Here is a 21,799-nt window from a genome sequence, read left to right on the forward strand (position 1 = left end):
GTGGCCTCAATCTCCAGCAGTTACCCTCACCCACCGAGTGTGGGTCTGGTCTGAATTCCTAGACTCAAGCAATCCTCCTGCCTCAGACTCTGGAGTAGCCGAGGTTATAGGTACCCAACTGCAGACCTGTCTACAAGTCTTTCCCTCTTGTCCAGTGCTGGGGAGGTGAGTGGGCTACGGCCAAGCTTCATCCTCAGCCCATCTGCTAAAAAAGGAAATGTACTCCCCTCCACAGCGGAGCAACTGTCACCCAAGTCAAAACTCCCTGTCTCCTTGAAGATAAAAGGTGCTGTTACTATGATTGAAAATACACATAACTGGGTCCTTAGGCCCCAACGGCTACGGCTCCGAGCTGGTGGTGCCCGACTGCAAGTCACTAACACTCTACAGTGTCTCCTCAGCCACCCTGGCCCTCATCCGCCCTAGCTGCAGGCCAGCTCCCTTCTGCCACGGGGCCTTTGCGCTTACTTGGGAGAGACTGCTTAGAACTCTCTTTCCCAGATCTCCACAAGGCTTCCCCCCCTCTTTCTCCTGGGCTCAGGTTAAAGTCTCTCCCTCAGAGAAGCCCTCCCAGGATGGGACACCCCACTGTGACAGCCCCCCTCCACCTCCCATCTGCCTCCGTTCCCCTAGATTTGCCAACCCCCACCTACAGCCGCCATTTTTAATTTATTTCTGAACTGAAAACCAACAGAGCCCCTCGCATCATTCACCAGTGTGACCCAAGCTTAATGGAGTAGAGTCCTGGCTGGCGGCCGCCACACTCGTTAGGCCCAACACTTGATCCCAGACAATGGCCTCAGGTTTCCCACCTGCAAAATGGGAAAGAAATGTCTCCTCAAATACAGGAGTTTAATGTTCAAAACAAAAGATGAGCTGAAAGAAAAGAGGGGTGGGAGAGGGGAGGGAAGGAAAAGAATGGCCCCCAGCTCCTGAGGCCAGGGGCTCCCTCGGCTGTTCCCATTCGGGCACGCTGACATCCTTTAGCACTAACTTTCCCTCCTAGAAAGTCCTTCCTGGCCTCTAGCCTCTGTCTCTTAAGCTTCAGTCTGCTATAGCACAGGCTTCCAAGGCCTTCGGGATGCTCCCCTGGCCAGGGACACTGTCCGTGGGGTGGAGTAGGGAGCCCCACCCTCGTCAGCTCTGTCCACTCTTCCCGGGTGAGGTGTCCCATCCCAATGTTTCCGGCCATTCAGGCCCGGAAATCCTCCCACTGCTGGGAACAAATTGTCAGGGACACACTGGGATCAGCCGGGTGCTTCCTCTGCTTCCTGTCCACTTCCTCTTAGGCTCTAGGGCAGGAGTACAGCCTGGAGGATGGGGTGCTCCCCCAGGGATCTGCTTGCATAGGTGGCCAGAGCCAGCCCAAGGCAGAGCCCCAGGCCAGGGAGCTCCAACCCCTTAGCCTCCCGTGCCAGGCACGGCCCTCGTAATCCCAGTACCCAACTGTTTATTTACACACGTGTCAGCCCTGGTAGCCCTGTTCCAAGTTGGAGCACAGCTTCCCTTGCCCCACCCTCTGGCCGCACAGCCCAGCTCCACCAGCCTGGTAGCCAAGGTTCCTAAGAGACTCCTGGGGACAGGCTCCTTCCTGCCAAGCCCAGGCACACTCACCCCACAGGCTCTAGCCAAGGCCAGATAAGGCCAAATGGCTAGCACCCAACCAGTACCAGCTCCTCAGGGGCCTTCCTTGCTATTTTTTTTCCCTTTTCTGATTTTGGCACAGGGTTTCTCTATGTAACAGCCCTGGCTGTCCTAGAACTCACTTTGTAGCCCAGTCTGGCCTCGGACTCAAAGATCCACCTGCCTCTGTCTCCAGATTAAAGGTGTGTGCCACCACCAGCTGGCCTCAGAGATCCACCTGCCTCTGCCTCCAGATTAAAGGTGTGCGCCACCACCAGCTGGCCTCAGAGATCCACCTGCCTCTGCCTCCAGATTAAAGGTGTGCGCCACCACCAGCTGGCCTCAGAGATCCACCTGCCTCTGCTTCCAGATTAAAGGTGTGCGCCACCACCAGCTGGTATGGCTTTGTTCTTTCTTTTCCCTCCAGACATCAGCTCAAAACAATGCCGAGAAGCTAACACGCACCCACCTGGGGTGTGTGTGTGTGTGTGTGTGTAGAATATGTGTGGGATGTGTCTGTGTGTATACAATATGTTTATATATGTGTGTATATGATGTGTGTGCATGTGTGTATGATGTATGTGTATGATATGTGTGGTGTATGTGTAATGTGTATGTATATGATGTGTATGTGTATGATGTATGTATGATGTGTATGTATATGCTGTGTGTATGTATGGTGTATGTGTCTGGTGTGTGTTCCTGTGTGTGTGTGTGTGTGTGTGTGTGTGTGTGTGTTCATTCCTGTGTGTGAATACAGGCTCATGCACACCCCTATACTCATGTGGAGATCAGAGGATAATCTTGGGTGTCAGTCTTCACTTGAAATGGGGGTCTCTGATGCTTCCTCCTGCATCCCCCATGCTGGCTGGCCAGCGAGTTTCCAAGGATTCTCCTGTCCCCGTCTCCCACCTTCCAGTTAGGAACACAGATCACAGGTTCTCATGCATCTGGCTGTCTTGTGGGTTCTGGAGGTTTGAACTCAGACCCTAACACCCATCTTCCCAGCCCCAGCACCCAATGCCTCATGTGTGACAAGCAAGCACACTCCTGCTAAGCCACACGCATCCTCCTTGCCATCCTTGCTGTCCAGCCTCCATAACTATTTCCAAAGGACTCCAGGGTCTGCATCCTCTGGGTCTTTGCGCCTGACTCTCCCTCTGCCTGAGCCATCCTGTCTGCTTACAGCCAGGGGCTGGGATGATTCCTCCTCGGTCTGCTGCTGTCAGTTTGCTGGGAGACTCTTTGAATACATTCCCTCTCATTGTAATGATCATCCAGGAACCAAAGTGTTCGTTAAAACTCAGCTCCACGAGTTAATTCATTATTTCTTACATTGTATACTTAAAAGACACTTCCCTCTTAATATTAGCAGTGAAATCAATTAACAAGCAATAGTGACAACTGAGCTAAATCAGGCCCATTCATCAGCAGCATTCATTATTTAAATAACCAACCCCTTTAATTGCCTGTATTAACTGATTTGTTCTGATAACTGACACCATGCATTGCATATATCAGTTTAATTAATTGTGTTAATGAGTAGTAATTAGTACCCATTACGCTTTATTTCCCTAATGCATGCTAGAACCAGGACACCTTCAGGGACCTCTGGCTTGGACCAGAAGGGTGAACTTCCACAAAGGTCCTGGAGAAGTGGAGGGGAGGCTGGCCACCCCTCCACCAGGCATGGCCTGTCCCTCTGCACAGGCCTGGCTGTCCTCTCTCTGTCCCTGTTCCTTTGGGCCTCAGGGTCTGGTCACATGGCCTGGGAGGACTACCCAGCTCTGCCACCTGCATTGCCCTCTCTGAGACTCAGCTTCTCACCTTCACGTCCGTCCTGGAAGCCCATGATGCTCATACGAGCAAGGATGAGGGCCAGGCCCGCCTGCCCATGTGGGCCCCAGATTCTAAAGTCACTCTCCTGGGGAACACAGCTTTCTTTGCACAAGACTCTGTTTTTATTTTATTTTTTCTAAATAAAAGCCTAGGCTGGTCTCAAACTTGCTATGTACCCAAGGCTGGCCTTGAACTCCTGATCCTCCTGCCTCCACTTCCCAAGTACTAGGAAGAATTACAACAGGTATTTGATATCACAGATGGCTGGCTTGTCCTTAGATTTTGAGACAGGATCTTACTCTGGGATTCAGACTGGCCTTGAACTTATAACCACCCTGCTTCTCCTCCTCCTCCTTCTCTTCCTCTTCCTCCTCCTCCTTCCCAAATCATGGGATCACAGACAGGCAATACTTCAGCCATCTTCCTCTAAGTTTTGCTCACTCCTCAGAGAGTGAGAGAGGGTTCTTTCTGGTGTGTTCCTTCAGCTTCAGTGTCCTAAGCACAGAAAAGCCGGATCTGTCCTGAGACAGTGACAGCCATGGCGGGTAAGAGTCTCTGCCCCACCACACAGAACAGGCTGCCACTGGGTCAGCCACATTGTTGCCATCCTCCTGGCTGTGGGGAGCCAGCAGGAAAGGAGAAGAGCAGAGTCAAGGACGCTGAGCCTGAGCCGCTAAGGGTGGCTGAGAACCTGCTGGAGAGAGCCTCAGGGAAGCCCCTGCAGGAAGAAGTGTGGAGTGGTAGCTGGGCTTTGGCAGCCAAAACTGTACAACAGGGAGAGCCCAGCTGAAGCGGGGCCACTCAGACTAGAGCTGAAGTGGCTTGAGGTCGGTATGTCAGTGTCTTGTGCCCCTCATACGGAGTGACCCCCTGGAAATGAGGGGCTCGCCCTGGGTGGAAGCTGGGGAGGGGTGGGAGTAAATAGCATTCCCCCAGCTGGGCAAGAGACAGCTGGGCAGAGGAAATGGGGTGGGTAGGGCTTGCAGAAGGTCCTCAGGGATTCTGAAGGCCCCTAAGTAGGAAGACGTAACCTTAAGTAAGAGCCCTCTCTCCTGTGGGACTCAGTTTCCCCTCCTATAGCATGAGCAATTGCCACGCACTGCACTTAGTCCAAGTCCACGCCCTCTACCTACCGTCCTATCTAGTCATCACCATGCAGGGAGGCTCAGAGGGAGACAGGGGCTCACTCCTCGGTGACACAGACAGGGGCTCGCTTGGTGACACAGACAGGGGCTCGCTTGGTGACACAGACAGGGGCTCACTCGGTGGCACAGACAGGGGCTCGCTCAATGGCACAGACAGGGGCTCGGTGACACAGACAGGGGCTCACTCGGTGACACAGACAGGGGCTCGCTCGATGGCACACACTCCCTGGGTGTCTGACTTTGCCCTGCTCAGCTCTCACCCCACACAGGTTCAGCAACCTGCAGAAAGGGTCGCTCAAGGGCTGGGAGCAACGTGGAGGTCGATGTGGGGAACAGCTCATCTTTCCTGAGACTGGTCAGGTTCCCACAGTCCAAGGCATCTTGGGGTCTCAGGGACTGTGAGAAAGTCTCCACAGGAAATGAGAGCCAGGAGCAGCTGGGCCCCTTCACAAGACATGGACCAGCCACCCTAAGCCCAGGGAGGCTGCGCAGGCTAGGCCCACAGTGACCCCCCTCTCCACGGGTAATCGGGTAATAGCTACCAGATGCCTGGTAGCTGACGTCACTCTGCAGGGCCGAGGGGGTCGTGGGACTCTGGGGAGACTTGGAAATTCTTGAATCAGAATCAACATTCCAAAAGGAAATGGGGAAGGGGGATGTCCTGGCCTGCTTGCAGTGCCTGGCATTGTGGCTTGGACAATGTAAGGTGCTCTAGTTCTCTTTTAGGGTGTCATTTACCCCAGTCCCAATGTCCTTACAAATAGCCTTCTTGGGGTTGGGTCTGGTTGTCTGGAAGGGCAGCAAGGGACATTGAAGGGGCTACTGAAGAGGACAGAGTCCATGTCCCCCTGTAGATGTGCCCAACACACTGGCCTCATGAGGCTGAGGACAGCTCTGAATGCAGCCCAGCACTCACTGTAAACTTGCCGTGTAGATGACGACACTGTCACAGAATCAAGAGGCTGGACACAGCTCAGCGGGTAAAGTGCTTGCGTAGCGCGCAGGGAACCCTGGGTTCCATCCCCACCTCCCGTAAGGCCAGCGTGGTGCTGTGCACCAGTAATCCCATTGCTTGAGAAGTGGAGACAGGAGGCTCAGATGGTCAAAGTCACCCTCAGTTCTGTAGTGAGTTCAAGGCCAGCCTGGGCTGTCTGAGACCCTGACACAAAAAATAAACAAAAAGTTGACCATAGCTGCAAGAAGAAAGATTCTCCTGAAACAAGACAGGAAGGGACACCAAACTCATTTGCTCTCTGTTTTCTTCTCCATCCTCCACTTCTGATCCTTGCTGACGATCAAATAGGTCAAAGGTGCTCCCACCGCAGGACCTTGGCATGTGCCGTGCTCCCACCTCAAGATCTTCCCATGTGCCGTGCTCCCACCTCAAGATCTTCCCATGTGCCGTGCTCCCACCTCAAGATCTTCCCATGTGCCGTGCTCCCACCTCAAGATCTTCCCATGTGCTGTGCTCCCACCACAGGACCTTGGCATGTGCTGCCATTCTCACTTCTTGGTTCGCTTTTTCCCAGACAGCAAGTGTGTTTGTTCTGTCTTGGTTCAATTATTTTTTCCTCCCTAACCATTTTTTGTTTTTTTTGTTTTGTTTTTTTTGAGGCAGGGTTTCTCTGTGTAGCCCTAGCTGTCCTGAAACTCACTCTATAGACTAGGCTTGGCCTCGAATTCAGAGATCCGCCTGCCTCTTCCTCCCAAGTGCCGGGATTAAAGGCGTGTGCCGCAGACCACTCCTTTCTAACCTTTCTAAATTGACATCACAGGTCACTTCCCCTGAAAGCAGTCTCCTCGCTTAATTGTAAATTTGATTGACGGTGATCCTCTAGTTGCTCCTATAATCCATCTATCTGGTGTGCCGTCTGACTCTCTGGCTCCGAGATGAGGTTTCAAAAAGGTTTAGCCATCTGTGCCCGTTGCTCTCAGCTCAGAGCCTAGAACAAGTTTGAAGCCTGAGTATAGTTCAGGGAATATTAAAATGAATGAAGCTGGTGAGGCCGCCCAGTGGGTAAAGTGCTTGTGATTGCTGTGCAACCTGGTTGATCGCAGGTGGGCCACACACACGGAGAGTCACAAAGCTGTCCCCTGGCCCACACAATGACACATTTGGACAGGACTCACTCCAATATAATAATAAATACAAGTTTAAAATATATATAATAAAATCAATGAAGTGCTAACTTGGCTTAAATGGTGTGACCCTAAGTGTTCTCTTCTGGGAAATAAGCCCCCATACCAGAGCACTGTGGAAAGTCATTTGAAACAGTGGCAGGAAGAGCTCTGAGGCTTTCTCTGAGGGAGGGAAGTATGGTCTAGTGGTCAAGATCTTGAGCTGAGAGTTGGCCATGCCTCGAGCAAACTTAAGTTCTCACAAATGCTCAACATATAACCCCAGGGGAGTTCCCCTCTTTAGGCCTTGGTCTAACCACCGAGGAAATGGAACAATAGTCACTCACTTCCAGGGCCTGCCGGGAGCTTGTTAGTTGGTAAGAATGGGCCATAGCCTGAGGTTTCTGTGTGGGGAGACGGGGTATGTATGTTTCCTCTCCTTTTCCAGGCCTGGCCTTGTCTCTGTCACACTGATTTGGGCGTGAGGGGTGGTCCTCTGGGCCCTGATGTTCATTTCCTCCAGCAGAAGGCTCTGTGGAGGATGCAGACTGGGCTCCATTTGGCCAGCTGAAGGTCCCCTGGCCTCCTACCTCATCCTCCATGATCTCAGCAGAGACAGGGCACCAGGAAACCCCTGCAGCCTCACCTCTTCCCCTTCCTTCCTGCTGCTCCAGGTGCACCCTGCCTTCCCAGGGTGGGGGAGGGACACCAACGCCCCAGCCTGGGCTGCTCTGACACTCACTAGAATGACCCATTGGGACACTCAGGAAGGTGGCCCCATCCTGCTCACTGGCCTCTTAGCTAGTCTTCTGTCCAGCCTGGCGGCTCCTCAGAGAGCATCTCGACCCATGTGGGCTCCTGGAGAGCCAGAGGTGGAGCCTGAGGTGGAGCTAGCCTGAGACTCCCACTGCTCTCCTGACTCCTAGGGACTTCGTGACAAATGTTCAAAAGTCCCGGAGGTTGGAGCTGGGGTGAGAATAATACTGGGTTCTGGGGCGCCAGAACAGGTCTTGATCTGCCCTGCTAACTCCACCCTGAGAACCCCTGAACACTTCAGGATGTGAGAGGCAGAGACATCCCTGGGACAAACCTCTGCCACAGGGGCTTAGGCAGAGACCTAGACGTTCACAAGGCTCCTCAAGACCATTCCAAGGAGCCACCGGCCCTGCCTGAGGGAAATGTGTTCCTAGAGGTTGATAGCATGCCCAGAGGTAGAGTCAAACTCTAACAATACTGACTTCCACTAGGTGGGTCAAACATGCAAACTTTTCTGTCTTGGTTTACAAGATGGGTTCTCCCTCCAGGAACTGCCAGAACATGAGATGCTATGTGTGCTCAGGGGCAACTCAGGGGAATAGCCACAGCTCAAGAAAAAATCTCAGATGTTGCCAGGTGTGGTGGCACAGGTCTGTAACCCCTGCCCTTGTTAGGTGGGCGCAGAGTTTGAGCACGGCCAGGCATCGTGGCACTAGCCTTTAATTCCAGAACTTCGCAGGGTCAGGCGGATCTCTTTGAGTTCCAGGACAGCCAAGAATACATGGAAAGAGCCTGTCTCAGATAAAATAAAAAGTTTGAGCACAGCCTGTGCTACACAGACCGTGCCTCAGAAAGAAAAGTTCCAGATGTTAAACCCTTGGTAGTGTGTGTCAGCTGCCGCAAGCGCGAGCATCTCCCCATGGACCTCTCCTGCTGTCCCCTGGGCCTCCCTAGAGCTAGTTCAGCGATTCAGTCACTCACCTTCGGGACCCCAGCGCAGAGCACCTTCGGCCCACAGCAGTCATGGCTCCCCGTGGTCACCGCCTGCAGCCCGGGAACCGTCTCAGTCTGACACCCCGCTAAGACTCAGGCTGGTCGCTACGGAGCTTAGAGTAGGAGTCTAGGGGGAGGGCCAGACCTGAAGACCACGCCCCCGACACGCCCCCGGGCCGCTACGATCCAAAGAAGAACACGCTCTGCTCTAACTTGCTCCGATCTCGCTCCGCCTCCCCTCCCCGCCAGTCTCTGTCCCGGCTGGAGAAGAACTCGCCCTCTGCCGGCACACCCCTCTGTCTCATCCTGCCCCCGTACCGGAGAACCAATCAGCGTCTCTGAGTGGGAGGAGCCAAGCTACCGGAGACCTGCTTCAAACCGCGCAAAGCTTTCAGCCTCGATGATCTAGCCCTCTTCACCATTAAGATCCTTAAGCCTTAACTGCAGAATGAAGTCAAATTTTGGAAAGGTTAGGTGGAGAAAGCAGCCCGAGGCAGCGAGAGATGGTGGAGAAAGCCTTAATTTTATTAATCATAAAAGTAGCATTTCCAGAGCCTGATCTGGTGCTATTGTGCAGGTTTACAAAGTTCTGTTGCCAGGGCTGGAGATGGCTCAGCGGTTAAGAATATTTGTCAGCCTGCAGTGATGGCGCACGCCTTTACTCCTAGCAATTGAGAGGAAGAGGCAGGAGGATCTCTGTGAGTTCGGGGCCAGCCTGGTCTACAGAGTTAATTCTAGGATAACCCTGTCTCAAAAAACAAAAACAAAAGAGAATACTTGCTGCCCTTCTAGAGGGCCCAGATTCAGTTTCCAGGATTCACTTTGTAGCTCACTAACGTCTGTAAGCGCCAGACCCAGAGATCTGACGCCCTCTTCTGGCCTCTGTGGGCACTGCAAGCATGGAGTACACATACATGTAGGCAAAACATTCATACACATACAATAAAAATACATCTTTTAAAAACTTGCCCGGTGTGGTGATGCACGCGTTTAATCCCAGGACTAGGCAGGCAGAGGCAGGTGGATCTCTGTGAGTTCAAAGCCAGCCTGGTCTACAGAGCAAGTTCCAGGACAGGTAGGGCTATACTGTAGACCTTGTCTAAACAAACAAAATCTGTTGAAGGTCTGGACTTGGTTACAGGGGTCTGAACCTAGCTGCACCTTGGCACACGGAAGCTGAGTTTGGTGTCCAGAAAGGCCTCATGCTGACTCCAGACTCACTTCTGTTCAACACTTTTGGCTTGTTTGGTTTGAGCAAAGACTGAAGTTTGCAAAGCCTTGTCTACATAGTGAGTTCCAGGATAGCACAGACTAAATAGAGAGACCCTGTCTCAAAAAAGTAAACAAAACAAAAACAAACAAACAAAAAAACAATCAAAACAATGCTCAATTAGGTAGTGTCAATCTTATCACTATTTGTGCTTGGTGGGGGCAGATGAAAAACCACTGCATTCCAGTTCTCTCCCTCCACCACGAGTGTTCTGGGGATCAAGCTTGTGTTGCCACTTGGTAATATGCGTTTTTACCAACTAAGCCATCTTTACCACTGTCTATTAGTCTTCGCATGAACTCAACTTACAGGGTGCTATAAGCAAATCCATTGACAAGTGGCTTTCTAGCCCAGACCTCGCCATGCTGGCCCCCAGAGTAACAGGGTGAAGAGCTCTGGGGGTGTGATTCAGAGCCCCAGCACAGGGCCCACCTGGCTGCTGGGCTCACGTAGGACTTTGCTCTGAACTGAGTCAGTACAAACACAGCTTCCTTGCTGGCAGAAAGGATGCTGAGCCTGTCTGAGCACATGCCTTCCTCTCCCTGAATCTGTTTCCTTATCTGCTGTAGAAACAGTGTATCTCTAGCTGGTTTTCTTTCTTTCTTTTTTTTTTAAGATTTATTTATTAATTTTACACACACAGTGTTCTGTCTGCATGTATACCTGCAGACCAGAAGAGGGCACCAGATCTCATTATGGATGGTTGTGAGCCACCATGGGGTTGCTGGGAAGGAACTGAGGATCTCTGGGAGAGCAAGCAGTCCTCTTAACCTCTGAGCCGTCTCTCCAGCCCACTAGCTGGTTTTCTTTTGAGGATTAGTTACAAATGTTTCCAAACAGCGCCTGGTCTGTGAGAAGCACTTGAACCATCTCCTGCCCTGTTTACCCCCGACCCTCACCCCTTGGTTCCTATGTTCCGGGCTGGCCTGCAACTCCATATAAGTCAAGGATGACCCTGAACTTCTGATCCTCTGGCTTCCAACTCCCAAGTGCTACCACACCAATTTATGTGTGTATGGGGATTATGTTGGGAAGTTTTGTGTCATCTTGACTGGAGCTAAAGTCATCTGAGAAGAGGGAACCTCACTTAAGAAAATGCTTCCCAGGGTGGCAGAGGTGCACATCCTTTAATCCCAGCACTCAGGAGGCAGATACAGGCAGATCTCAATGAGTTCGAGGCCATTCTGGTCTACAAAGTGAATTCCAGGACAGCCAGGGCTACACAGAGAAACCCTGTCTCCAAAAACAAAAAAAATCTAAAAACTAAAGAAAAAAAAAACGCTATACAGAAGCCTGTAGGGCATTTTCTTAATTAGTGATTGATGTGAGAGAGACCAGTCCATGGCAGGTGGGTCCTTCCCTGGGCAGGTTGTCCTGGGTTCTTTAAGCAAGCAGGCTGAGCAAGCCATGCGTTTCAAGCCAGTAAGCAGCATCCTCCATGGTCTCTGCATCAGCTCCTGCCTCCAGGTTCCTGCCCTGTTTGAGTCCCTGTCCTGGCTTGCTTCAAGCCCAATAATCCCTCTCCTCCCCACCTTGTTTTCTGGTCACGGTGTTTCATCACAGCAACAGTAACCTAAACTAAGGCAGGGATCAAACAGGGCTTCCTGTGTGTGAGGCAAACTCTACCACATGATCACTTAACCCACTCAGCCACCCACTCACTTTATTTCCTTGTCTTGTTCTGTGTTCTGTTCATTTGTTTTGTGACAGGTCTCATTCTATAGTCCAGACTGACCTCTCAAACTCACAGCTGGCCTTTCAGTTTCAGCCCAGGTGTTTGTGTTGAAGCTGTACCAACTAGAGACGGCAAGAAACCCAACCGTGTATTTTCTGCCCTCCCCGTCCCTGATGGCACCTACCTTTCTGGGTACACGTCCCCAGGAGTTTGTTCCTCCTTTGTGTCTGCTCTGTGGTCCTCGGGCTTCCTCAGAGGCTCCATCTCTACTGCTGAAGGTGTAGGTCCCACTCCTGGGGTGTCCTCCAGTGGGACATCCTTTCTCTCCACTGCCTCTTTGGCTGCCTCTAAGCCTGGTGGGTCTGGTGGCCCTTGAGGCACCAGATGGGACTCAAGGCTGACCTCTCGGGCCTTCTGGGCAGCCTGCTGCCGCCTAGCCTTCTTGATGTTAGGGCGAGGCATGGTACCCATGTGGCTGTACATGTCACTGGACCGAGCATAGGCAGGGGGGCTCTTGGGGACTGTCACCATGTCATCCTGTGTGGCTTCGAAGGTGTCAGGCTCCAGATAAGATCGAATACTGATGGAGGCTGAAGACCTTCTCAAAGAAAGGGACCGAGGGAGATTGGAAAGACTTCCAAGACCCTTGAACTTGAAAAACTCTGGCAAGAAAGGAGGAGAGGAAGGAATTAGTGACAATGTCAGCAGGAATGTAGTAACAATAAGAATCGCCACAGGTCCACTCAGAGAGGGTACAGAGAAAGTTCAGGGCTTCACGGACAGCTCCTCACCCTACTCATCTTCTCTCTGTGTGTGTGTCTCTCTCTGTTTTTGCTTTGTTCTAGACAGGGTTTCGCTGTGGAACTCTGACTGTCCTGGAACTCACTCTGTAGACCAGACTGGCCTTGAACTCACAGAGATCCTCCTGCCTCTGCCTGCTGAGTGCTGTGATTGATGGCGTGCACCACCACTGTTCAGCAATATGATTTTTAATACAATGTTTTAAAGAAATCTGTTTTAAAAATAAGACAGTGAGGTATCAAAGATAGACACCTAATGTTCTGAACACATTCATGCACACCCATGAGCATGTAAACATGCAAACCTTGTAAGCAATAAGCTTCATGTGCTGTTTGGCATACAGAATATCCTTGAAAAGATATCAAAAATTAAGACCACAACAAAGACCAAAAATGTCTCTCACTTGTCAAACACAGTGTGTATGTAAATTCTTAGCATACGTAAGCATCTCAGTTTCCGCTTAAGGAAACTGACATTCAGAGAATCAAAATGAATGGCCTGAGGTCCAACAGCATGCCCCAAACCCTGGACCAGAAGAAGAGAGAGAAGCCAATGGTGGTTCACACCTTTAATTCCAGCACTCAGGAGGCAGAGAAAAGCTGATCTCTGTGAGTTCGAGGTCAGCCTGCTGTACAGAGCAAGTTCCATGATAGCCAAAGCTATTACACAGAGAAAACCTGTCTCGAAAAACAACAAACAAAGAAACAAACAAAAAAGACAGAGAGTGAGTGTATCAGAGAGTTGGGTGAGGAGTGGTGTCTGGGGCAGCCTCTGGCACCTGGGTTGAAAGGGTATGGGTGCGATAGCAAGTCTGAGGGTGGCTGGCCCCATCTATGGGTGTTTTTTTCCTCTGTGGGCTGAGCCCATGTTCCAAACTCCGCAGGCAGGGCTCCTGTGACAGCATCTTCCAACAAGGACGGAAGTATATTCTATCTGCTCACTCCTCCCTGCATCACCCCCAGGCTATGGGACTGTCCCTTCTCACAGTGCCATCTTCTGACTTCTGTAGGGCCTTCAGATGAGATGAGCAAAAGGGGGAACCACTGGCATTTCTGCTTCCCTGACCTGTTCTGCATCCCTCTCTGCATCATACACCCAGTGGAATATAAGCAGCGTGCCGCATTTGACACAGACAGGACCCACAGCCCAGAGAGGGGGAAGGGATTTGCCTAAGTCACACAGGGACAATGGGGCTGAGCCTTGGTGGAAGCTCAGGACCTCGGAAGTTATTCCTGCCCGTCCCCCTTGACCCTAGTCCTGACAAGGCTGGCTACTGCCCTGCTTCTAGAAAGACTGGCCTGGACAGAGGTTTCATTAGTATTTAGCAGAAGGACCACTGATTGCCTCCTCTCTCGGTATCACAGGGTTAGTTTTGCTTTGTTGTTGATGTGAGACAGTGTCTCACTCTGTAGTCTGGTCTGCTCATGAGCCTCCTGCCTCTGCCTTCTGACTGCTGGGATTACAGATGTGTGTGTCTCCATCTGTGAGATACAGTCCCAACACACACACACACACACACAAACACACACACACGACAGAGGACTGCTGGGATTACAGATATGTGTGTGTCTCTATCTGTGAGATACAGTCCCAACACACACACACACACACACACACACACACACACCAGAGGAGTCAGGGAACAGGAGGAGTTTGGGGCCCTGAAATGAATAGAGCTGGAGGAAAAATAGCAGTGAACACACAGAGTTAACTCAGTAGCTCCAAGCCTCACAGCTGGTGGGGACATACCACAGCATCCCTGGTCCCCAGATCCACTAGCTCCCCAGAGATCTCCCTGAGATCTGGTGTTGAGCTGGGTTCCAGACGAGGCAGGGTGTGTGTGGGGGTCCTTCCCCACACAGCTTCAAGGCCAGAGAGAGGCCAGGAAGACACAGAGATGTAAGGGCTGAGAGACTGGGTATAGCGAGGGAGAAGCAGAGGTGAGGAGAGAGACGGAAAGATAGGAATGGAAAGAGAGAGGGAGAGACACCCCGGGCCACGCCGTGAGTGGACAGTAACACTCTAGGGAGAGACAGAGAGATGGTCAGAAGGAGAAACAGGGAAACGACGGTGAAGCAGATGCGCGGAGGGGCCAAGCTGGAGGGGGGAGGGAGGCAGATAGTCCGTACTCACTGAACTTTTTGCCGGCTTTCTTGGGCACCTCCGTCATGTTGTCGGGTTGTGCAAAGCCCCTGTCTTGCCAGCATGTGGCTGCTCCAGGCTCAAGACATCAAGGTTGAAGGGCCTCCCCCACCCCCTTCCCCTTTCTCTTGCCCTCTCGACTTGCTTCCTCTGTGTATTTTTAAACCAGCGAAACTCCCACAGCCCCACCCTCCCACCCTCTCCACAGGGGGCGGGGGCTGGGGCCTCCCCAGTCCAGCCCCTGAGGGCCTCCTCAGCCAGCAGCAGGGGCAGGGGGCATGCCACAAACCCATGGGACCTGGAAAGCCTGAGGAACAAACCACAGGCTTTGGGAACAGAGCCCACTAGGCGGGGGGCCACAGGGGACCTGCCAACAGCTGGGGGGTGCTGGCCCATAGAATGGGAATGGAGGAGACAGCCCCAGGGTTGGGCAGTGTATTCTAAGGCCCAGTACCCAGGCGATGGGCAGAGATGATAAAGAAGACGGGGCTGGAGGTAGGGCCCGTGGGCTGGGGTCACTCACTTTTGACCGGCTACTTTGTCACTGCGTGATCATGGGTGAGATGATTCATCTGGAGGGTCAGTTTCCTCTGGGTGAGCAGGACGTGCCAACCTCATGGTGGCCGGAGCAGCAGGCAGAACCAAGCGTGGAGTCAGTACCTGCTCAGGCATGATTGTCCATGTGCGAGTTAGCAGGGACGTGGGGGGGGCAGGTCTTCTGTGCCCTTTGGACAGAGACAGGGAAACTGAGGCACAGAGAGGCAAGGAGATTCCACAGGTCACGGAGAGAGTTGATGGCACACACTGGGTCACAACTTGTCCTTCCAATAATACACAGGCTGGTGCCCTGCAAACACAAATGTGTGTGTGTAGGTGCATGTGTATGTGTGTGTATGAGTGTGTGTCTGTGTGTGTCTCAGTGTATGAGTATGTGTTAGTGTATATCTGTATGTGTCTGAGTGTGTCTGAGTGTATGAGTATGTGTGTGTCTGTGTGTATGAGTATGTGTGTATGTATATGAATATGTATGTGCATGCATGTGTCTGAGTGTGTCTGCATGTGTATGAGTCTGTGTGTGCCTGTGTGTATGTCTGGGTGTGTCTGCATGTGTATGAGTCTGTGTGTCTGTGTGTGTGTCTGAGTGTGTCTGTGTGTCTAAGTGTGTCTGTGTGTGTGTCTGAGTGTGTCTGTATGTGTATGAGTCTGTGTGTGTCTGAGTGTCTGAGTGTGTATGAGTATGTATGTGTGTGTGTGTCTGAGTATGTTTGTATTGTATGAGTGTGTGTGTGTCTGTGTGTGTATGAGTATGTCTGTGTTCTGTGCCCACAAAGAACAGATATAAGGAAATGAAATCCCCGTGTACAGCTGTGTTGGAGGGCAGTAGCATGCGTTATGACTGGAGACCCACAAGGTCAGTCCACTTGTGAGTGACATCGCCTCTCTAGCGTCTGACGACGATGACAATGTGCAGCCATGCTCTAGAGATTTCACTTCCCTTGTTTTTTCTCTACTTCTGTGCTCAGGATGGAATTTTGTGTCTTTCACATACTAGGCAAGTTCTCCATCACTGAGCCGCAACTCCAGCAGCCCAGAGTGGACATTTTTGTTGTTCTGAGATATAAATCTGACCTCAAATTGGAGATCTTTCTATCTCGGCTGCCAAGTCCTGGGATTACGTGTGTGTAGCCATCCCACCTGGCCCCTGAACCGATGCTTACACCTGTGAGAGACACAGTCCAGGACAGATGGGTCTCACCCTGCATCCTCCATCAAAGTCTTGTCCCCAGAGTCAAGTCACTTGGGGCTGGAAGCTGCCAATCCAACAACAGAACCCTGGGAGCTGACATCCAGGCCACAGCTCTTCAGCCTCCTGTGAGTTGGAGGATGTTCTTGGAGAAAAAGAGGTCGGAGTGACTCTCTTAATGGAGTGAAGAGGACCCCAAGGTCCTGAGAAAAAAGGAGATCCAGCCCTACAAGGTTATGCCTGCAGGGTCCTGCTTATAGATGCCCACATGGACCATCGCTCAATGGCCAAGGAGGAAGTTCCTAGGTCATTATCTCAGTTACTTTTGCTGTGACAACTACCATGACCAGCGCACTTGGCTTATTGGGACTCACAATTGCAGAGCAGACTCCTGGGTGGCACCCTTCCCTCTCCAGGTTACCTTCAAGAGATAGGGAGGGGCTTGCTTACAGCCTGGAAAGAGCTAAGGGTCCTTCCAGTGGAAGGCAAAGTGTAGTCCCCTAGCTGCTCTCCTGGGAGGCAGGTACAATGTGTTCTTGGACTAATGACCCAGGCTGTGGCATCAGCTAACCAGACCAATGCTGGCTTTCTGGCCAGACTAGCTCTGCAACTGCTGTGGACTGAACGTCTCTGGACCTCAGTTTCCTTAACTATGAAATGGGCATCACAGTAACCCCTACCTCACGGGATAAGTCTCTGGCCAGTACACTGTGGGCCCCAGCAAGCCCCGGCTCTGTGGCTGGAGTGGTCACATGGACAAGGAGTACAGAGGGCCAGGCCAGCCAACTGCGGCGGGTAGGTAGGCGCACGGTACGAAGCCTAGGAAGCTGGAGCTTGTCTGTTGCTATGGCACTGATGCCTTGTCAGGGCCAGGCTAGCCGTTGGCCCAGGCGCCAGGATAGTTGCTGGTGTCCCTGGCAGAATGAATGGGCTCAGTGTGGCGAGGGAGCCGTGCTCTGAGCCTCCTTTGTGCTGCTTTAAGTGGCCGTTGGAAGTGTGGCGGCGAGACCTGCTGGTGTGTGGCTGTCCTGCGGTCCGTCCACAGCCTGCGCTGGAGGTCCGTCAGGGCAGCCCTCTGCTGGATTCCTGGCCATAGACCTGCTGCTTTCCCTCCTCTAGACTAAGGGCTTTTGCCTAGGCTTCGTCTGCTCTGCCAGGCCATGCTTACCACACTCTAGTCCCTTAGTCTTTTGATTCCTTCCAGTCCCTATAGTGCAGGATTGAGCTAATGGAAAATGAATCGTCTTTCCGGTTCATGCTGGCCCTGCACTGGGCTATACTGTAGATGCTTGCTCAGCACAGTCTGGTGACTGGCTGCCTGTTATTAAAGGCAGAATAAAACCAAAAAGGGCGGGGGAGAAAGAGAGAGGGAGGGAGGGGGGAGAGAAAGAGAGAGGGAGGGAGGGGGGAGAGAAAGAGAGAGGGAGGGAGGGGGGAGAGAAAGAGAGAGGGAGGGAGGGGGGAGAGAGAGAGAGACAGAGAGACAGAGAGAGTCAGAGACAGAGAGCGAGCATCAGTGATGGTCGCCCACGTCTTTAATCCCAGCACTCGGGAGGCAGAGTCAGGCAGACCTCTGTGAGTTCGAAGCCAGCCTGATAAACGAGTGAGTTTCAGGGCAGATGATGTGCATCAACACAAGGCCAGGCAGAGGCAGTGAAATCAGTGGAGGCAGATCTTCCATGGTTGGATGGGGCCCTGGGTATCGCAAACTGTTCTCTGTTCTGCGTCCTCAATGAGTGACTGCATCCACAGTTTACAGCTCCCGACTCAGACTCACAACTCACGAGCCTGCTCTCACTTCCCCTCCATCAGATCCTAGCCCTAGGCAAGCTTGGTAGAGGAAAACAGGATGCAGGTATTTGAGACGGTGTTCTGTGCTGTGAAGAGACACTGTGACCAAAGGGCTTGCTTACACTTTCAGAGGGGCGTGGCCGGACCAAGGCAGCATGCATGGCACTAGAGAGGTAGCTGAGAGCTATGTCCCGATCTGTGGACAGCTGGCACCTCAAAACCCACCCCTAGTAACACACTTCCTTCCGGAAGGCCACACCTCCCAATCCTTCTTTTTTTTTTTTTTTTTTTTTTTTTACGAGACAGGGTTTCTCTGTATTGTTTCGGAGGCTGTCAGTCCAGCCTGGCCTCGAACTCACAGAGATCCGCCTGCCTCTGCCTCCCGAGTGCTGGGATTAAAGGCATGCGCCACCACCGCCCGGCTCCTCCCAATCCTTCTAACCCTTTCAAACACTCTCTGGTGATTAAGTATTTAAATATATGGAAGCCAGTCTTTTTTTTTTTTTTTTTTTTTTTTTTTTTTGGTCTTTGAGACAGGGTTTCTCTGTATTGTTTTGGAGGCTGTCCTGAAACTCACTCTGTAGACCAGGCTGGCCTCCAACTCACTGAGATACACCCAGCTTTCTTTTTTTGTTTGTTTGTTTGTTTTTTCTTTCTTTCTTTTTTGAGACAGGGTTTCTCTGTATTGTTTTGGAGTCTGTCCTGAAACTCACTCTGTAGACCAGGCTGGCCTCCAACTCACAGAGATCCATCTGCCTCTGCCTCCCGAGTGCTGGGATTAAAGGCGTGTATCACCAACGCCCGACTATTGGTTTCTTTTGAGACAGGGTTTCTCTGTGTAACTGTCCTGGCTGTCTGGGAATTTACTCTGTAGACCTCAAACTCACGAAGATCCATTTGCTTCTACCTCCCAAGTGCGGGGATCAAAGGTGTGCACCATCACCACATGGTTTATTTTTTATTTTTATTTTTATTTTTAATTTTTTGGTTTTTCGAGACAAGGTTTCTCTGTGGCTTTGGAGGCTGTCCTGGAACTCACTCTGTAGACCAGGCTGGCCTCGAACTCACAGAGATCCACCTGCCTCTGCCTCCCCAGTGCTGGGATTAAAGGCGTGTGCCACCAACGCCCGGCTTATTTTTTTATTTTTTGAGACAGGTTCTTGCTATGTAGCTGTAGTTGGCCTCAAACCCAGAGATTCATCTGCCTCTGCCTCCTGAGAACTGTGATTAAAGGTGTGTGTCACCATGCCTGGTTTATTTTTTCATTTTTAGAGAAGGTCTCTCTGAGATTCTAAGCTAGCCTTGAACTTGCTCTTTAGCCCAGACAAGCCCTGAACTTTCAACCTTCCTGTTTCTATCAATTTAGTATCTGGGATTCCTGTCCTCCAGACCTGGCTTCCTTAGCTGTTAAATGGCCATAGAAGAGACTCTCTTGAGGTGTCTCAGCCAGCCAGTCAGCAGGTCTTTACTGAGGTTGGGTCACATGCTGGGCCTTGGTGGTTTTGGCAATCCACAGAAAGCAGGCAATATCTGAAGCCAACAAAGCAGAAGCCAAAGTGGACTGGAAATGGCTGATTCCTCCCACTTCCCTCCCGGATTTACCAGTTGTGAAGTTCTAAGGCTCCAGACCTGGGCAGCCTTCCAAAGCCCCCTGACCATTCCTGCTTACCCCACGGAGGGCTGAGGGCCCTAGACTCTGAAGGGAAGTGACTGGAAGATGTCAGGGCTCTTGTCGAGGGTAGAGGTGACAACATAGCAGGAAACTCTGCTAAAGCCTCTCTCTGCCCACAGGATGTGACTTGGGGAGGGCTCACGAGAAACAGGCACCAGCCTGTAGTCTAAAACGCAGGTAGCAGCACCCACACAAGCCCAGGACAGCCTCTTCCCATCAATGCTAGTATTACCTACCACATCTCCCATGATCACCAAGGCAGATGAGGCTGTACCCAAGTTTTGCCCTGGTTGGGAAGGACCTTGACCTAACTTTTTGGAGTATATGCCAAACTTACCTGACTCAAAACAAGTGTGGTCACCAGATAGTTGTGTGACCATGGCCCAGCACTCTCATCTGTGAGTGTCAAGGTCCGTATGTGCACCGTGGAGGTAGGAGAGGCGCCCTCTGCATAGACTGACAATAGACAACCCCCACACCGGGCTGTGTAGGGCTTAGCCACTGTTTTCTTTCTGTAGCTGTAAATTCTACAATTACTCTCTCCCTCTTATCCCCGACTCTTCCCCTCCCTACTTCTTGCCTCAGATAAGCAGTGGATCCCTGAAGGTAGGCTCCAGGTCATTCCCGGACATGGGGCTTGATTTCCTGAAGCCCCAGCTGGCTCAGTGGAGTACCTTGAAAGGCCTCCCTGGCAGGACCTTTCTCACAGCAGGCACTCCTGGGACACTGGACTCACCAAAACCATCCCTCCTTCTAAGCTCCAAGCCCAGACAATGTGGGATGGAACTGGAAAGCAATGCTGGTCACAGGGGTGTCTGGAGGTTGACGTAAGGGGATAGCCTAGAGCCGAAGGGTCAGCCTAGGCTACTCAGTGAGCATCAGGCCAGTCAGGGCCATATAACATGGCCTTGTGTCAATCAAACAGAACTAGAAGTGGAAGCAAGCCAGGAGTGGGTGGGGTGCCATGAGGAGCCACGGCTCTGAAGGCAGGAGGCCTTGGAACCCGGCAAACAGCAGGCGGCTTTCCAGACCCAGCCCAGGGGCTAAAACGCTGGAGTCCTTGGTGTCACACTCAGAACTTCAGGGCTGGAAGAGGAAGACAGGGGATGATGGAGAGGAGGGGCAGATTGAGAAGGTGGAAAATGCCGCTTTGCGGGTTTGCATCTGGAGGCTCCTGGAACCTGGAAGATCTCAGGGCCAATGGTGGATGTCAGTCTGCATAGGGACAGGGGCCTCAAATGTACTGTAAAAATGAAGCATGAGAAACCTCTACATAGCTAAAGCCACTGTCCAACCTTGAGCAGACGACCTCCTATTTCTGAGCTGCAATTTCTTCTGTAAAATGGGTTAGTGAACCTTGCTCACAGGATTGGTTCGGGATTCAACCGGAACGCCCAGCATTTCTAAAGCACGCAGGAGTGCTGGATCAGTGGTAACTATTTTTGCGATAGTCTGACCCGGGACAGACAATCTCCAGGGCAGCTCCGTGAAGGAGGATCTCGGGTGTCATCGCTGCCTCCCTGACAACACAAGATCCAGGGTTTAGGCCTTAGCGTTGCTCGCTCTCCGCCTCCAGTGTCGCCGCGCCCCCTGGCGGCCGTCAGTTGCCATGTCAACGGCGGGTGGCTGAGACGGCGGAGGTGGCAGCGGGGGCAGTTCTGTCTTCCCGGGGCCTCAGGCCGCTCCCTCGGCACTTCCCGCCTTCGCCCCACCGGGAGCACACGCTCAGCCCGGGAAGAAGGGGCATCCCGTGGCAGCTGGCATTGGGGGGGTAAACTGAGGCACGCGGCAGGCCGCCTCAGGCAGGTGTCTAGTGCAGGGCCCCACCTCCAGAGGCAGAGGAGGGGCTGTGGCAGTGACGCGCCGAGGGCGGACGCTGGACCGGGAGCGGGTGGGCGGGAGGCGGCGGCGGCAGGTGCGGCCGAGGAGGGTGGGAGGAGGAGGGAGGGGGCGGGCGGAGGGGGAGGGAGGCCAGGACGGGCGCCTCCCCCTTTATAACGCGCCCCCCTCCCGGGCTTTCGGGCCGTCTCCTCGTCGGCTCTGCCCGTCTCGCCCCCTTGCCCGGCTGCCCCGGGCCGGGCTTGGCCAGGGAGCTCCCGCCCCCACCCCTCCCCAGGCCTTCCTCCCCCCCCACCCGCCGCCCCGCGCAGCCCGGCGGAGGCGGCGCCGTCGGAGGAGGAGGAGCAGGGCACTGCGGCTGGCCCCGGATCGGGAGCCAGAGCGGCAGCAG

At 52.6% G+C, this 21,799-nt stretch overlaps 1 protein-coding gene across 2 annotated transcripts in view; it reads right to left on the reverse strand.

The window, feature by feature from the left end:
• The window catches only part of Sh2d3c (SH2 domain containing 3C), a 32,985-nt gene extending 18,496 nt beyond the window's left edge, over positions 1 to 14,489 (reverse strand). The window contains exons 1-2 of one of the 2 annotated variants that reach the window (XM_040735616.1): positions 14,354 to 14,489; positions 11,604 to 12,081 (exon numbers count right to left, since the gene is read on the reverse strand). In XM_040735616.1, the coding sequence (XP_040591550.1) occupies positions 11,604 to 12,081; positions 14,354 to 14,390 (515 nt within the window). In that variant the 5' untranslated portion in view covers positions 14,391 to 14,489. Of the gene's footprint in view, positions 1 to 8,462; positions 8,575 to 11,603; positions 12,082 to 14,353 lie in introns of those variants that run through there. The other variant, XM_040735617.1, reaches the window with a different exon arrangement.
• Positions 14,490 to 21,799: the final 7,310 nt, after the last annotated feature.

Source organism: Mesocricetus auratus, unplaced genomic scaffold (genome assembly GCF_017639785.1).
Source record: "Mesocricetus auratus isolate SY011 unplaced genomic scaffold, BCM_Maur_2.0 Super-Scaffold_100047, whole genome shotgun sequence".
Classification (NCBI taxonomy): domain Eukaryota; kingdom Metazoa; phylum Chordata; class Mammalia; order Rodentia; family Cricetidae; genus Mesocricetus; species Mesocricetus auratus.